This window comes from Geotrypetes seraphini, chromosome 4, assembly GCF_902459505.1.
Source record: "Geotrypetes seraphini chromosome 4, aGeoSer1.1, whole genome shotgun sequence".
NCBI lineage: Eukaryota > Metazoa > Chordata > Amphibia > Gymnophiona > Dermophiidae > Geotrypetes > Geotrypetes seraphini.
The window spans coordinates 140,026,145-140,044,930 of record NC_047087.1 but is presented as its reverse complement, the minus strand read 5'-3'; the positions used below and the strand labels follow the sequence as shown (position 1 = coordinate 140,044,930).

Genomic DNA, 18,786 nt, shown 5'->3' with positions numbered 1-18,786 from the left:
TGCCATACCTCATCTGTTGCCAACTCTCTGTCCCAGCAATAGTCAGCTAGTTCTGTAGTCTGTGAGTCAGCTCTCTTGCATAGGGATATAGTTATTTCTTCCCTATCTCTGGGACAAAACCCAAACCGGACTTGGGTTTTTTCATAGACAAAACCTGAAATGTACTTAGGTTTGTCACAGTCCGTACCGGGGCTCCGTCGGTGCCATCACCCATCAGTGAGAATATCTGCCTGCTTTCCCTGGATAACACCTGTTATGGTAAGTAACTGTGCTATTCCTCTCAGAAACATAGAAAGATGACGGCAGAAAAGGGCTATAGCCCATCAAGTCTGCCCACTCTACTGTCCCACCCCATTAAGTCAGAGTGCTGCTTGACCCACGTAGAGATCCCACGTGGATGTCCCATTTATTCTTAAAGTCGAGCACGCTAGTGGCCTTGATCACTTGCACCAGTAGTTTGTTCCAGTGATCCACCACCCTTTCTGTAAAGAAATACTTCCTGGTGTCACCACCAAATCTCCCTCCTCTGAGTTTGAGCGGGTGCCCCCTTGTGACTGAAGGTCCCTTTGGAAAGAATATGTCGTTTTCCACCTCGACACGACCTGTGACTTACTTAAATGTCTCAATCATGTCACCCCTCTCCCTGCGCTCCTCTAGAGAGTAGAGCTGCAACTTGCCCAGTCTTTCCTCGTATGAGAGACCCTTGAGTCCGGAGACCATCCTAGTGGCCATTCGCTGGACTGACTCAGCTCGAAGTACATCTTTACGGTAATGTGACCTCCAGAATTGCACACAGTACTCCAGATGAGGTCTCACCATGGTTCTGTACAGTGGCATTATGACTTCAGGTTTACGGCTGACGAAGCTTCTATTGATACATCCCATCATCCGCCTTGCCTTGGATGAGGCCTTCTCTACTTGTTTAGCAGCCTTCATGTCTGCACTGATGATTACTCCCAAGTCCCGTTCTTCTGAGGTCGTAGCTAGTGTTTCTCCATTCAAGGTGTATGTTCTGCATGGATTTCTGCTGCCGAGATGCATCACCTTACACTTCTTTGCGTTGAAGCCCAGCTGCCATGTTGAAGACCAGTTTTCCAACTTGATCAGATCCTGCGCCATACCATCCGTGAGATCGCTTTCACCTACTATATTACACAGTTTGGCGTCATCGGCAAACAGCGCTACTTTACCCTGAAGCCCTCGGGTCAAGTCCCTTATGAATATGTTAAAAAGGGATGGTCCCAGGACTGAGCCCTGTGGCACTCCACTAGTCACCTCTGATGTCTTAGAGAGGGTGCCATTGACCACCACCCTCTGAAGTCTTCCACTCAGCCAATCATTGACCCATGCCGTTAGTTTCTCACCTAACCCCATCGATTTCATCTTGTTTAATAGTCTACGGTGTGGGACACTGTCAAACGCTTTACTGAAATCCAAGTACACTATGTCCAGAGACTCTCCCAAGTCTAGCTTTCCTGTCACCCAGTCAAAGAAGCTGATAAGATTGGATTGGCATGACCTGCCCCTAGTGAATCCATGTTGACAGGGATCCCTCAGATTCCCCTCATCCAATATCGTGTCTAATTTCCCTTTAAGTAGAGTTTCCATGAGTTTACACACTATTGATGTGAGACTTACCGGTCTGTAATTCGCAGCCTCCGCTCTGCAACCCTTTTTGTGCAGAGGAACAACATTGGCAGTTTTTCAGTCCAGGGGGACTCTTCCCGTACTTAGGGAGAGATTGAAGAGCATGGCTAACGGTTCCGCCAAAACATCGCATAGCTCTCTGAGCACTCTTGGGTGCAGATTGTCCGGTCCCATGGCTTTGTTCACCTTGAGTCTTGACAGTTCTCTGTAAACATCAGCTGGTGTGAACTCAAACTTCTGAAATGGGTCATCCATGCTTTGCTTTGCATCCAGCCGAGGCCCGTGCCCTGGTGCCTCGCAGGTAAAGACTGAACAGAAGTAATCATTCAGTAGTTTGGCTTTATCGGAGTCAGTTTCCACATAATTCCCGTCTGGCGTTCTAAGGCGTACTATCCCGTTTGTGTTCTTTTTCCTGTCGCTAATGTATCTGAAGAAGGATTTGTCCCCTTTCTTGATGTTCTTCGCTAGAGTTTCTTCCATACGAAGTTTGGCTTCCCTGACTGCTGTTTTGACCGCTGCAGACTTTGTCCTGTATTCAATGTTTGCTTCTTTTTCCCACATGCGTTTTTATGATAGAAATGCTCTTTTCTTCTCCTTGACGAGGTGTGATACCTCATCTGTGAACCATTAGGGTTTCCTTTTTCTTTGTTGTTTGGTTACCGATTTTATGTAGCAGATAGTTGCCTCATGAAGGATCGATTTCAAGGTTGTCCATATAGCTTCCACATTATCAGTTACTTCTTGAACCTGTAGCATCTGGTAGACGAAATCTCCCATGCGTGCGAAGTCAGTGCCCCTGAAATTGAGTACCCTGTTTTTGTTTGTGATCTGCATCAGATATGTGTTTTGGAGCAAGACAGTTCTGACGGCCTGGCATTATGTACAGGTGCTGGGATCAATGGTTGTGGTTCTCTGGGCAAGGGCACACTTGCATGCTCTCCAGAATGCACTATTCTCCAGATGGTACCCACAAAGGGATTCTCTGCAGTAGCAGTTACTTTTGACAGCGGAAGCACATCACAGTTTAGCCTTGTGGTTGGAACCTCAGTCTCTAACCAGAGGAATTCTCCTTCGCATCTCTGCATGAGTGATCATGATGACGGATGCCAGCCTATACGGCTGGAGTGCACATTGTGAAGGGCGTCCAGTACAGAGACGCTGGTCCCCTTCTCAGAGGAATTAGTCGATTAACCGCTTGGAACTTTGAGCCATTTGCCTGGCACTTCAGGCATTCAGGAGCGCACTGCAGATCAAAGTGGTATGAGTTTTCTCGGATAACGCAATGGTGGTAGCCTATGTCATTTACCAGGGGGCACCAAGAGTGCTTCTCTATGCTTGGCATTAGGCATTGTAAAGCGCTTCCATAGGTGCAATGCAGATGCTTTTTTTAAGGCACCAATAGGCACCTACACATATGTTTTTTTTAACTTTATTGAGTTTCTAAAGCTAAAAAAAATGCAATACAGTGTCTATACAAATAATATTATTCAAAAATGCATTTATAAACAATCAAAATCCATACAACATTAAAAATCCCCCACCCAACCAACATTTCATAAGGGAATAGAACCATACAAAAGAAATACACCCTCCTGCCCTCCCTCCCCCTGGGTGTGTGTGCATTATACCAACATAAATAAAGGAAAAGACAAATGAATCTATAAAAGACGTCAAAGGGCCCCAAATTAACTTGAATCTCTTAGTATGCCCCAGCATATCTGCATTCATCTTTTCAAATCTATAACTTAAACATAAATTTGCCCACCAAAAAGTAAAGTTAAGGCGATCCCAGTTCTTCCAATTGCGAGTAACCATTTGTATGGCTACCCTGGTCATAATAAGAAAAAGGCAACCTTTATATCTGTCCAATGAGGGCTTCAGATGTAATATTGTCCCCATATGACTACCTTCTGTAGGCCCATGTGCCTAAGGCCCCGCCCACAGGAGGGGCCTAAGACTACTGGGCTTATTCCGGTTGGCCCAGGCGCCTCAGGCCCCACCTGTAGGTGGGGTTTGAGCCGCCTGGGCCAATCAGGCCTTAAGGCCAGCCATTCCAGGGATGGCTGACCTGTCGGACGGATGGGCTTGGCACCTGTCCGTCCGACCGATTTTAAGGTATGGGGAGGGGGATTGGGGGTGGGGGTGGGGTGCCGATTGGGGGTTCAAGGGGGGGTGCGTCGAGGGCAGGAGGGCCTGGGATCCCTCCTGCCCATATTTTAGTGGGGATGGGAGTAGGGGGTTTTGGTAGGCAGGAGGGCTTGGGCTCCCTCCTGCCCTGATAGTGTCGGGCGGGTAGGTTTTCGGCGGAGCAGGAGGGCTTGGGCTCCCTCTTGCCCCGATTGTTGTCAGTGGAGCCAGGAGGGCTTGGGCTCTCTCCTGGCCCAATCGGATTGAGGGGAAGGGATGGATCGCTGCAGGAGAGATGGGTCATCTCTCCTGCCGCTTTAGCGATCCCAAGTGCCGTGTTTGGTGGCACTTGGTAGTATTGCTATTGTGGCAGGGGAGATGAGGCATCTCTCCTGCCCTGATGGTTGCGGTGGGGGTGGGTAGGTTGCCGGGCCGCTGGGCTGATAGCGCCAGCCGCCATCAGCTCAGCTGCCCCTTTTTTGGCACTTATACCTGTTTTGACTTGGTCTAAGTCAAAACGTATAAGTGCCGACTGGCAACCTGTCAAAAGTTTTGGTTATAGGTGTAGGTCAGCCCACCGCCCGCCCTTTCCCCTCCTCTAAAAATGCCTCTTTTTGCTCTATGCGTTTAGAGGCAGGGGAAAGGCCTAAGCTGGTTTTAGATACGTCTAAAACCAGCTTTGATTATGGGACTTGGACGATCAGACTTTTTGATCGTCCAAGTGCCCATTTAGGCCACTTTTTAGGGTTTTTTTATTATTATTATGAGCCACATATTGTTTTAATTTGATTTTTTATATTTTAAGCAATATTTTTAACTTTAGTTAGGTGCCTAACTTAAGGTGTCATTTATAGAAAATGGGCCTTAGTATACGCTAATGTGAATGTGCTAGTTGGATAATGCTTCCATGCCATTCCCTGTACATGACACATCCCCTCCAGAAAAAATAGCAAAACAATATAAATACTGTAGCATGTGATTAGCATGAGCGGCAGGCAAATTACTGTTTTGCAGTAAGCCTTTATTCCTACATTAGGGGTACATTAGTACTTAATATGGTTTGGTAAAAGGGTCCCTTAGTTGTCCAAACTGCAGTTATTACAGAAACACCGCAGTTAAGATAATTTTGTGCAAGTTTATATTTGATAGTGATCCAACTCCTGCAGACCTTGCACTGACCCCAGTGATAGCCCATGTGGAATTTAAAACCTTATGCTTGGATTTCAAGTTAATATATGGTAATTGTCCTTATATGAAATCATAGCTGAAACCAAGACCTATTCTGTGATAAATTGCCTCATTCATGCTGACTGGTAAGTTTGAGTTGCCAGCTGCTTGCTCTACATGCTTGGTGTCATCCTTAAAGAAAAAGTTTTGCATAGCAGTTCCAAGTTTATGGAATTCTTTATTTACTGAAATTAAATGTGAGAAAAATTACCTTAAATTTTGGAAGTTACTGAAATCCTAGTTGTTTATTAAGTACCTTCAATAGTTCTCATTATTAAGTTTTGCATCAATAACATATATTTGATGATTTTCTTATTGGAGTTATAATTTAACTACCACGCTATATACCCTCCTAAGTTGAGAGGGTATATAAAAAAAACTGTTTTTAAATTATTACTATTATTGATATAACAAAACTGGTAGAAAAGATCTCTGCCTTTTAAATAATTTTCCTAGCCTTAAGATTTGTCCCTGGTCTGTTTTCATATGCTGTTACTTTGATCTGTGTACCTCAGCACCATCTCTGCTCTTGATTTCCCAAATCTAAAACTAAGCATTTCCTCGGTCTCCTATCTTCAACCACAAACTCCACCTTGATCTCTCAACCCTAGCTCCAAACTCTGACCCAAATCGACTGCTCCAAATTGCCTGATCTTCTGTGATTTCAGCCTCACCTTTAGCTCTGTCCATCATTTCTAAACCATCATCCCTAGTCCTCTCTATGGTCTGCATTTCCCTAGTCGTACTCTGACCCTGGTTTCCCAACTTCTGTTATAGACTGCAGTAAAATAGTCCCTAAGCACTTATTTCAAGCCCTTCTCTAAGCCTGATATTTTTCTACCTCCATTTGAAAATTCAGGTTTCATATTGGTGGAATTAAATGTTTAAATATGTCTAGTGCTCAGTATTTCATGCTACACTTGTATAGTGCAAGGAACTAAAACATCAGAAAATGATAAAGGGCAAGTAGTTTGCTGGTGCCAGTTATTTTTTATTAAAAGAACTTTAGAAGCTTCTCACTTTTATGATAGAAATATGAGAGATCTACTGGGATGCCAAGGAGTTGTGCCTTTTTACTCTGTAAAAGAGTCCTTTTATTGGAGAAAGATGGGTTACAAATTCAAATCCTTATACTGTATCTTGATAGATGCAGATTGTTTTGAGGAACGTGGAAAATTCACTTGTAAATAAATAAGAGGGTTCAGACTGTGTATCCTTAATACTATGAAGGCTAAACTTTCTCTTCTCAGAATTACCTAAATCGGGGACATGAAGTGATAAAGAGGATGAGTCGATGGGAAAACTTTACATCAACAGAAACGTTTACTTATGTGATGAAGCTACAGACACATAAAGAACAGCTTCAAGAATTTTCTAGAAGGCTAGATGAATCTCAGAAAAAGATAGAGAAAACATTGAAATTGTATCAATTCTTTGATAAGGTAAGAGTGAAAATAAAATGTCCCCTTTTTTGTTTTAGAGAAAAAATATTTAAGAAAAAAAATCACTTTAGAGATTTTTTTTTTAAGTGGATACATGTAATTTATAGAGACCATATGGAAAAAAATGAATGTAAGGATACACAAATTCTTTTGAATAAAAATATCAGGAAAGTCCTGTCACCCCTTCCTGTTTGTCCTTGTGGTAGAACCATTGGCCCAGAGATTTCAAGACAATGTGCACATTAGAGAATCTCCCATTCATACTCGTAAAACCATTTAGTTTTAGGTTTATTTAATTTTCTAGCCCAGAATGGATACATGGATACATCCATATTTATCTTGGCAAACACATAAGAAATTATTTCTGGCTTTTACAAAGGCGTGATAGAGATTTCTTCTGTGGACAAGCAATGTTTGTGACCATGGATGCGGTTCCCTGGGCAAGGGAGCACTTGCATCCTCTCCAGAATGCACTACTCTCCAGGTGGTGCCCACAAAGGGATTTGCTGCAGTAGCACTTTCTTTTGACAGCGGAAGCACATCACAGTTTAACCTGGTGGTTGGATTCTCAGTCTCTAACCAGAGGAGTTCCCCTTCGCATCACTGCATGAGTGAACTTGATGACGGATGCCAGCCTATACGGCTGGGGTGCACATTGTGAAGGGCGTCCAGTACAGAGACGCTGGTCCCCTTCTCAGAGGAAGTAGTCGATCAACTGCTTGGAACTTTGAGCCATTTGCCTAGCACTTCAGGCATTCAGGAGCGCACTGCAGAGCAAAGTGGTACAAGGTAAATGCTCCAACGCTCATAGAATTCTTATGAGCATCAGAGTATTTACCTTGATGGCCCACAGTAGAAACCTGTATCGCAGCTTTGTAAAAGGAGCCCTATGTTAATACAATAATAACATCATAATAAATCAAAATTTAAATTTCACATTCTCATCAAAATTTAAAATCCAATATACTATTACAATGAACTGAGCTACTTATCTAGAAACCAAACAAATGTGTTTTTACAGCTCTTTGAGAAAACATCAAATTATCTGGAATTGTTTAGACACTGTGCACTTTAGAGATGTATAGGTGGAAAAAATTATACAATCAATGAATAAAATACAATTTAGCAAATTGTATTTTATTTATTTATTGTATAATTTTTAATGTATGTGAAATGCCTAGAACTATGTGGTAGGGTGATATATAAAAATAAACTTATTATTATTATTACTAGTCTTTAAGCCCGTTATATTAACGGGTGCTAGAATAGATGTGTCTGTCTGTCTGTGTTTCTTTATCTCTCTCTCCTTGACCGCTGTCTGTATCCTTCTGTCTCCCCCTCCCCCCCCCGAGCAAAGCTGTCTGCCCCCAGCACCCACCTCCCCCCCAAATGTCTCTCCATGGCCCTCTTCTGTCTTTCCCCCCAGAGCAAAGCTGTCTGTCCCCTTTCCCTATCTCTCCATTGCCCCTTCTGTCTCTCCCCAGCACACCCCTCCCCCCAAAGCAGCCCCCTGTCTCTCCATGGCCCCTTCTGTCTTCCCCCCCAGAGCAAAGCTGTTTGCCCCAAGCACACCCCTCCCTCCAAAGCAGCCCCCTGTCCCTCTCCCGCTGACTCTCTCTCTCTCCCCCTTTCTCTGTCTTTTTGTCCCTCTCCCTGCCCCTGTGTCTTTCTTTCTTTCTGTCTCCCTCCCTCCCGCTGTCTGTCATTTTTCCCCATTTCCCTGTGCAGCAGCATTTCCATCCCACTTCCCTATGCAGCAGCAACAGCATTTCCCTCCTATCCCCCCCTTTCCTGTGTAGAAGCAGTAGCAGCATTTTCCCCCACTCCCCCTTTCCCTTCTCTTACCTTCTCTTCCCTGCTCCGTTCGGCCCCTCCCCCTTCTTTGACTGCCATTGTCGATCTGGCCTGCTCCTGACCCTCCCACCGCCGACAAACCTTGGGACTGCAGCCGCGTAGGCAGCACTTTAAACACGCTGCTTCACGGCCTTCTACTGGCGATTTCCTCTGCCACGTCTGTCTCCAATGATGTCATCAGAGATGCGGCAGAGGAAATCGGCAGAGAAGGGCGCGAAGCAGCGTGTTTATAGTGCTGCCTACGCCGCTGGAGCCGGGAGGCAACGGAGAGGGCAGGGGTGCTAGCGGCCGGCAGCGGTGGAGAGCAGGGAAGGGCGCGCATGCCACTTGTCTTGCCTCGCGTGAGCCCAGACCATAAGCCGCACATGCGCACTTTCTATGTGTGGTACAGCTCACAGAAAACGGACGCACGCATAGGAAGTGCGCATGCGCGGCTTACCGTTTTATTATATTAGATTATTATTAAAACAATCAGGTGCTATCACCAGAGAATCTCTCATTCATAAAACCATTTTGATCCATATTGATTAATTTAGGAAGAAACAGTTGTAATCTTATAGTTATTAATTTAGGAAATATTTTGGTGTCCACATTTATCAAAGACAATGAGCGATAATTTTGTACTTTGAGTGTATCCTTGCCCTGTTTTGGTAGTACAATAATAGTAGCCTCTGTGAAGGTTCTTGAGATCTGTCCTGAGTCAATTTTATAGGTAAAGTAATTTAATAAATGAGGCATAAGTGTGTTTTGAAGTGCTTGATAGAATTCTACTTAATCCATTAGGTCCAGGTGTTTCTTTTTTTGCCATACTTTTAATAGCAGAGGATACTTGCTGCACATGAAATGGTTTACTTAGTAATTTATTATCCAAATCAGTTAAAGCAGGACCAGAAATATCTTTGAAAAAGGAGGTGTAATCAGCATCCAATTGTATTTCAGATGTGTATAAACATTCATAAAAGGATTGGAGCTGTTGTAAAATATCTACTTCCTTGAAAAGAATTTTGCCTTTAGAGTGTTTCATGGCTGGAATGTTAGTTTTGTCAGAGTCTAGAGCGAGATTTTAAAAAGTTCAGCTAAGTGAAGTCCACATTTACCGTATTTTCACGCATATAACGCGTGCGTTATACACGATTTTACAAACCGAGTATAACCATGTGCGTTATATTCGTGAGCGCGTTGTACAAATTTTTTTTTACATAGTTCCCCCCCCCGACGTCCGATTCACCCCGCAGGACCGCTCGCACCCCCACCCCGAAGGACCGCTCGCACTCGCACCCCCACCCCGAAGGACCGCTCGCACCCCCACAGCCTCCCCCCCCCCGGGGCATCATGGAGAAGCTGCCTACCGTTGTCCTGCTGCTTCCTCTGCCGGCGGTCCCGCCCCTTCTCTGAGCCCTGCGTCTGTGCTGCTTCCTCTTCCGGCGGTCCCGCCCTTTTCCTTCGGGGTGGGGGTGCGAGTGCGAGCGGTCCTTTGGGGTGAGGGTGCGAGCGGTCCTGCGGGGGGGGTGAATCGGACGTCGGGGGGGCATCAAGCTTTCAGGGTGGGGACAGGACTTCAAGGGGGAGAGGAGAGTCGGGGTGGGCGAAAGGAGAGTCGGGGCGGCCAGAGGAGAGTCGGGGTGGGCGAAAGGAGAGTCGGGCGGCGACGGGAGAGTCGGGGCGGCATGTGCGGTATACGGGTGTGCGCACTATATAAAAATTTCTTTACATAAATTACAGTTTCCCGCGCGCTATACCCATGTGCGCATTTTACACGGGTGCGCGGTATATGAGTGAAAATACAGTATTAGCGTTAGCATCTATGTTCCCTCTAAACTAAGCATATGAGCAATTGCTCATACATTCTAGAAGCATGGTTCACAAAATATACATGATCACTCACAAAAATTATTGCAAATTTGGAAAATATATAGTTTTTAGAACTTGATGCTCACATTAAAAAATTTTTTTAGGACTTGTTGCTCATATGAGAAACAATTTGTACGCACCTGGCCAATGCTTAGAGGGAGCATTGGTTAGCATAGTAATTCGCAGACTGCATAAAAACTTGTTTATTACTTTCACAAACAACTACATAAGTAATAAATTATATTCAAATCTTGATTTTTGGAGTTGTTCCAAAATTTTGTGATCCCATGAGTTTTTTGAAGGTAACAATCAAGTTGTTTAATTCCATTTGATTGATAGCAAATCTGTTTATTTTGGTCTTTCAGGCTAAAAAAGAAATAATTACTCCTTTATAAAGGCTTTGAACACATCCCAAAAGCAAGGCCACAATGTTTGTTGAGGCTTGTTTAAGTTGAAGAAATCTTGAATGTTAGAATTTATATAAGGAATGAGGTCTTCATCAGTTAAACTTTTTCTGTAATCCCATGTCTTTTAACTTCAGTATTATGGGAGCATGATCTAATATTGTAATTTCCCAGATATCAGTAGAACCAATCTTTGCAACCAATGAACGACTGATAAGAGAATAGTCTAATCTGGAATAAAATAAGTAGGATGCAAATAGAAGATGTATTCCTTTCCTTTCTGGTGGGTGAGTTTCCATGAGTCTGAGAGTTTCAGTTGAAATATGATATCCTGCAATTTGTTTTCCTGAATGATACAGATGATTTCCTATCCACCTCTAGGTTTAGGATTAGGTTAAAGTCACCACCAATAATGCATGGATTACATCCAACAGTAGCAATTAAATCAGCAATTTTGTCAAAGAAAGATGAGCTAACTGTATTAGACAAAAAAAATATTCCACGTGGTCCCAGTATAGTGTGAGGTGTATGAACACCGTTCGGTAGTGTTTTAACTCCTGGAAGTTTTTTTGCCCGGGTTAAATGAAAGAAAATTGCATGTTTTTTAAACACTGGAGAAGTTTTAAATGAAGTTATTTAAAAGTATTATATTAAGACTATTAAAAAATGCATAATTAAAGATTAAAAAGTAATTTAGGGGTAGCGTGGGGGTAGAGCAGGTGACGTGAATAGGAGCTCATGAACATTGTTCAAATGAATAACCCGAATTGGATACACTGCTCCACAATCTGAGGCTCTATTACCCCCTTTACTGGCATCATAGCTGCACCTTATACAAGTATTTGGTTCACCAGTGGATGTTTTTGTGTAGTAGTTACTATCTGTATTAGGACCATATATGTTGATAATAGAGGGCAGTGATTAATTTCAAGGTTAGCTTTAATCCACCTTCCATGAGTGTCAGTTGTATAAGAAATAATGTGAATATTATGAGAATTCCTTACTAAAAGAGTACCTCCATTTTTTTTTCCATCAGCGGGAGAAAATAAGATGGGATATGACCAGTTAGTAGTAATCTTGCCAGATTCTGTGACTGATAGATGTGTTTCTTGAAACCTCAAAATATCAGATTTACATTTGTTCATATAGTTTAATACTTTATTTCGCTTATTGGGATTTGTAAAACCTTTAACATTTAAGGTAAAAAATGATAAATGACATTAGAAACTTATGAGTGATTTTAACACTGTATGTTTTAAGTAAAGGCGACAACTTTTAATACAGCCGATCTAACAATCCACAATAGTACAGACTAGTGCTGCCCGATTCACGATTTGAATCGATTCACTGATTCGAATCAGGTGAATTGATTTTAATCGTTTCAATTTTTTTTAAAAATCGGCCTCCCGATTCAATGACGACCCTTCCCCCGTGTCTTTCTAAAGCAGGAGCTGCAGCGCTGCCTCTTGCTGGCCTTCTGCTGCCGCTCCTGCTTGAGGGGGGAGGGTCAGTCAGAAAGGCCTTCCCCCAGTTTCCCCGCTCTTACCTCCTTAAGGCTAATATGGCAGCTTGAAGAATCGCTGGTGTAATAGCGATCCCTGCAGCTGCCTGTGGTCCTCAGCAGCACGTTCTCTCTGCTACGGTCCTGCCCCTGCTCTGACGTCAGGGACAGGATCGCAGCAAAGAGAACGTGCCGCTGAGGATGACGGGCATCTGCAGGGATCGCTATTACACCAGTGATCCTGCAAGCTGCCGTATTACCTTAAGGAGGTAAGAGCGGGGAAGATGCAGGCTTGCAGAGGGAGCAGGTGTTTGCGGTGGGGAGGAGGAGAAAGTGCCTTTGCGGCGGGGGGAGCAGGCCTTCGCGGCGGGTAGGAGGAGAAAGAGTGCCTTCACGGCAGGGGAGAGCAGGCCTTCGTGGGGGGAGCAGGTCTTCGCGGCAGGAAGCAGGCCTTCATGGCAGGGAGGCAGGCCTGTGCAGAGGGAGGAAGAGGAAGTGTACCTTCGTGGTGATGAGGCAGGCCTGTGCAGAGGGAGAAGTAAGGAGTAAGAGAGCAGAGAGGAGATGCCAGACCTGGGGTGAAGTAAAGGGAAGAGAGACACCAAACCAAAAAGAGGGGGAGGAAAGCAGAGGAGAGGTGCTGGACTAATGGAGAGAGGAAGAGGGAGAAATAAATGCAAGACCACAAGGGGAAGGGTACAAGAGGGACAGATACTCCAAAGTAGGTGGGCAGAGTGCAGGATGGCAGGAGAGATAGTAGGAGAAAGCCTGTACCTGAGGAAGGGGATACAGGAGGTAAGGAAGAGAGAAAGAAGAAGCTGGATATGGGGAGAGATAAGAAGCTGGGCATGGAGGGAGCATAGGAACAGGGACACAAGGGGGACAGTACTGGAGAGGAGAATAGGGACAGGGACACAGAAGAGAGATGCTGGATGAAAGGGTAGAGAAAAGGAGAGATGGTGGATCTGTGGATGGTGGGGTCCATTGCCGCAGCTGCGGGGGGATGGAGATGAACAAAAGGAAAGATGCCAGATCTCCGGGGGAGGAAAGGGAAACAGAAGGGGAGGACAAAGATGGAATATGGATGATTAGCGTGGAGAAAGAAGAAAGAAAGAGAGCCTGATCAGAAGACAACCAGACCAACATAGGACCAGCATGATTTGAAAAATGACCAGACAACAAAAGGTAGGAAAAATAATTTTATTCTGTTTTGTGATTACAATATGTCAGATTTGAAATGTGTATTCTTCTAGAGCTGGTGTTGGACCGCGAACATGAGCTAGGATTTAACAGAGAGAGGAAAAGTATTTTTGTTTGTTTATTTTGTTTACACCATAGGACCAGTGTGGGTAGGAGAGGGCAAAGGGGGTAAAAATGCTATAAAATAACTCCACCAGGATGTTTGGAAAAAAACACCCAATTGGGCAGAAAAATCGATTCAATAGGCTGAATCAAATCAAAATTTTTTTTCCTGAATCGGGCAGCACTAGTACACTAGTAGTGCCTATATGACCTGAGAAGTAGTGAGAAATTCAGGTAAAGCCAATAATTTAACATAAACCTTGTTGTTATTTTCAGCTATAATCAATGGGTTAACAAGTCTTCAATAGTAGCCCAGGCACATAAACGGTAGTGTAATGAATTAATTACTGTAAAGTCACATATCTGATTAAGCAACAGTATGCACCAGGAAAGGGCAGACCCGCCATTCCAAAGATGGCGGGCCTACCTTGGACCCAGCCAGACGGCCAACTGAAAAGGTTAGTGGGGGGGTTCTGGGGTAGTGGGGGGGATTGGGTTAGTAAGGGGCATTCGGAGGGGGTTTGCGGGGGGGGGGTTGTCTTCGGCAGGAGGGCTTGGGAACCCTCCTGCCGGTATTCGTGGGTGTGGGTGGGTTCGGGGTGCCATCTTCGGGGTTTTGTCGGGGGTGAGGGGAAATCGTGATCACGGCAGGAGAGATTAGGCATCTCTCCTGCCGCGATTGTTGCTGTGTGTGTGTTGGGGGGGGGGGGAGCAGTTACAGGATTCTGTAACCGTCGTTTTTTGACAGACACCGGTTACAGAATCCTACTTTTAGGCGAAGGACTGGCCCCTCCTTCGCCTAAAAGGTCTGGGTTTGGGCGTTTGGGGCTTGGGCGATTTTTTGGCCGGGAATGTGGTGTAGGGATGTTTTTCTTCAAAATTTCAATAAAATATTTATGAGGAAAAAAATGAAATTTCTTTACAAAAGTGACTAATCAGATTTCATCTTTTATTCTCAGGGAAAATGAAACAAGCAATCTGACTGGTCATTACACTTTTATGAAGAACTTTCTGCTCTCCTGTTTTTATAAATATGTAATTCTCATTGTTCATCATTATTCAGTTTGTAAGAATAATACATCACTTGTAACTGTTGCTTATTCTGAATACTATTTCCAATGATCTGTACTTGTTATATATGCTGATTGGTGGTCAGGGGTATTCAGTTGAAATTTGTTAGATTTAAGGAGTACTTGGCTTGAAGAAGTTGGGAAACCCTGGTATATACCAGAGTTTCTCAACATGCAGTACGCGAGCCACTTGTTGGGGATACACAGTACTACACAGCCCTCCCACCCCCCTTAATCGCTGCTGCCAGGAATCCCATGTCATCCTTCCTGCCCGTCCCACTCCGCTGAAGTGCAGCTGCCAGCAGGGATCCCATACCCTCCTTCCTGCATTCCTCCCTCCGCTGAAGCTGACCCAAAAAGACTTCCCTCCAATGTCAGTGCAGACATCAGAGGGAAGCCTTACAGGTCAATGGGAGATCCCAGTTACCTCCTTCAGGGCTGCTGCTTCCGGCATTCAGCCACACAGGGATGTGTCGCAGGCAACGACTTTTTCACGCTGCACTCAGAAGCCTTCTCTCCAACGTCAGAGCTGACATCATAGGGAAGGCTTGTGGGTCAGCCACATGCGTGTATGAGCTGCTGCCCGTGACACGTCCCTGTGCTGCTGAAGGCAAGAAGGAGCAGCCCAACTGGACGGCTCTGAAGGGAGCGAGTGCATTGTAGCAAGTAAGAGAGAGAGGGAACATGATCATGGGACAAAGGGAGAAAGGAGGGGGAATTTGGGACAAAGGCTGGAAGGAAGGGAGGAGGGCATGGACTCGGGACACAGAAGGGAAGGAGGCAGGAAAAACTAACTTGGGAGAATTGTTGGTCATGAGAGTGTGAGTGAGAGTGAAAGAGATGATGCACATGGTGAAAGGAATAAAGAGGAAAATTGTTGGGCATAGAGAGGAGAAAGGATTGAGGTAGAGATGAATGGGGAAGAGAAGGATGAGAGAGAGAAATGCTGGATATGGTGGTTTGAGAGGGAACAAAGGGACAGATTGAAGGGGATGCAAGGGGAGGAATGTTGGACATAGTGATGGAGGGAGAGATGTGGCATGGTGCTGGAGAGGAGTGATAGATGGAGAAATGGGCATGGGGCTGGTGGGCAGTGGTGAAAAATGCTGCACATGATCTGGGGGTTGAGAGAGGGAGAAATGTTGGCTGTGGAAGTAGAGGGGGTGGGAGGAATGCACCATGGATCTCTCTCTTTCCCCACTCCCTTTGCAGCAAGGGAGGGAATGAGAGAAAGACAGATGGACAATGAGAGAGAGAGGGGGGGAGACATGTTGCCAATGGGGGTGGAGGAGAGAGGAAGAAAAGTTGGACTCATGGAGGAACAGAGAGAGATGTTGGTTGAGGTAGGTAATAAGGTCCAGAGGAGAGGAAGCGTGCAGGAGAAAGGAAGAAAGAATATTGGATGCACAGTCAGAATGAAGTGGAACCAGAGACTCACGAAATCACCAAAGGTAGGAAAAATGATTTTTATTTTCAATTTAGTGATCGAAAGGTGTCAGTTTTGAGAATTTATTTCTGCTGTCTATATTTTGCATTATATTTTTCTATATTTCTATAGTTGTTACATTGCATATTTTAAAGTCATCTGTCTTTTTTTTTTAATTCTTTATTCATTTTAAAACTTTTATCAAGTGTACAAAAATTTATAATAAATAAAATAAATCTAAGCACTTGTGCATCTTATCATTATATCTTATAATTAAAAATATAACCCTCCCCCTCCCACCCTCGAATCCTTCTAATTATTATATTTTCATATAATGGAAACCCACCCCCCACCCAACCCTAAATTTACATAATTAATAGAAAATTATTAGAAAAATGGCATCAATCATGACAAAAGGACGTTAATGGCTCCCAAATTTTAATAAAATTTTTATAATTTCCATTCTGTACCGCTATTGATCTTTCCATTCTATATATGTGACATACTGAATTCCACTAAAATTTAAAATTGAGCCTACTATGATCTTTCCAGTCATCTGTCTTGATCTCTTTGAAAAAAAAAACCTGATTATAAATGATAATTAACATTTTCTCTGTGTACAGTGTTCTTTGTGGTTTTTAAATTTTTGGTTACCATTATTTATTAAGATTATCCCCATCTTCTACTAAACCGCGCTAGTGGTTTTAGTGTGGTGAGCCACATTGAATGGCCCACACTGCTCCCAACGCTCATAGGAACTCAAGTGTTGGGAGCTAAAACTGCTAGCGCGGTTTAGTAGAAGAGGGGGTATATTGTGTGTATATGAAAAATGAATGGAAGAAATTGCATTACAATTATTATGGGGGTGGGATCCGGGGCAGACTCGGTTGATATTTGTTAGACTTAGGGGGTACTTGGCTTGAAGAAGCTGAGAAGCACTGGTATATACTACCGTACATCTATGCTTACTGCCATGTTATCCCAGGACAAGCAGGCAGCATATTCTTTACGCATGGGTGACGTCACCGACGGAGCCCTCGGTACGGACCTTTTTAACTAGAAAGTTCTAGTTGGCCGCACCGCGCGTGCGCGAGTGCCTTCCCGGCCGACGGAGGAGTGCGTGGTCCCCAGTTTCTTCGTTTCCGCGGAGCGAAGAAGACGCGTGTGTTTTTTCAACGGCCGTTGAAATCACTTTTTGCCTTCCCGCTCGCGCTTTTTTCCATTTTTTTCTTCCTTTTTACCTTCGGGTCTCTTTTTTCTTTGTTTTACAAAAAAAAAAAAAACTTATATTTTTTCCCTTTATTTCGACTTTGCCCCGGCGGGGCCTGTTGCCATTAAACAGGCCTCGGGGTTCGATTTTGCGGAGGCTGTTTTCCCCTTCATGCCCCCGCAGGTCGGTTTTAAGAAGTGCCAGCGGTGTGCACGCCCGATCTCCCTCACTGACCCACACAATTGGTGTTTACAGTGTTTGGGTCCGGAGCATCGGGCGGACTCCTGCACCCGCTGTGCCACTCTTAAAAAGCGGACGCTTAAAAACCGACAAATCCAACAAAATCTTTTGTTCGGCACCGGGTCGACGATGGACTCCTCGGCATCGACAGCGGTACCACAGAAATCGGCACCGTCTACTTCGACGACGCCCGACCCCGCATCGGCGTCTCTGGCGCCAGGTAAGCCGGCTAAGAAGCCTCCCTCTTCCCTAGAGCGTCCACCAGCCACAGTAGCGACACCGATCTTGCCGGCCTCGCGCCGACCCCGAAAGCGCTCCGCCACGATTTCGGTGAGTGCCTCGTTATCGGCCTCCTCATCGCCGGGGCGTGGAGCGGCACCTAAGGAACCGAAGCAAAAGAAAGCGGTTCCGGTGCCACCTTTGGATGACCGTATTGCGGCCATCCTCCAGGTTCAACTCCAGGAACAGCTGCAGCATCAGCTCGAGCACCTGTTACCCACTATCCTGGCACCGCTCCTTTCGGTACTAGACCGGCCCGAGCCCCGTACCGAGCCCCCGGTATCCACCCCATCGGTACCAATCAACACCTCCATGCCGATTCTGTCGGCCGAGCAACTTCATGCCCATCCGGTGGTTCACTCCCATACCGCGACGGATCCCCCTCGGGACCGGGCAGGGCACCATACTTCCCGGGACCGGGATCGACGCCGGTCCTCTTCTCCCGGTACCGTTTCAGTGCGCTCTGGGAAATCTTTATCCAAGACTCACCATACCGCACCTTCCACCCCGGTGTCTCGGCATGCACCAGAGGTCCGGGACCCTGACTTATGGGAAGAGTCCCCCCCGGTACCGAGGAGGATCTCTCCTCCTCTGATGAGGATCCATCAGCACCCGATGCAACCTCCAAACCTGAGCAGTCCTCCTTTTCAAAGTTCCTCAGGGAGATGTCTGCAGCCTTATCCCTCCCTCTGGAATCAGACTCTAAAAAATCTCAAGCCTTCCTGGAGGCTTTAGATTTTGAACAACCTCCTAAGGAGTTCCTCAAGCTCCCCGTACATGACATCCTACGGGAGACCTTTTACAAAAATTGGGAGAACCCCCTTACGGTACCGGGGGCCCCCCGTAAACTGGACAACCTCTATCGTGTCATCCCTATTCCAGGGTTCCACAAATCACAATTGCCCCATGAGTCCCTTCTTGTTGAATCCACCTTAAAGAAGACTCAGGGCTCCAGTGTCTATGCCTCTACCCCTCCTGGCAGAGAGGGTAAAACCATGGACAAGTTTGGCAAGAGGCTCTACCAGAATGCCATGCTGGCCAACAGGGCGAACAATTACTCATTCCATTTTTCATTTTACATGAAACATTTAGTTCAACAGCTGTCCGCCCTCCAAACATATCTCCCGGAGCGAAAGGTTCCACTTTTTCAGCAACACATCTCTGGCCTCCTTCAGTTGCGAAAATTTATGGTCCGCTCTATATACG

At 45.2% G+C, this 18,786-nt stretch overlaps 1 protein-coding gene across 1 annotated transcript in view; it reads left to right on the top strand.

Moving 5' to 3' along the window:
* Nucleotides 1–18,786, top strand: part of PLEKHG4 (pleckstrin homology and RhoGEF domain containing G4) — a 517,593-nt gene that overhangs the window by 307,940 nt on the left and 190,867 nt on the right. The window contains 1 exon segment of the mRNA XM_033942931.1: nucleotides 6,252–6,443. Within this exon segment, the coding sequence (XP_033798822.1) occupies nucleotides 6,252–6,443 (192 nt within the window).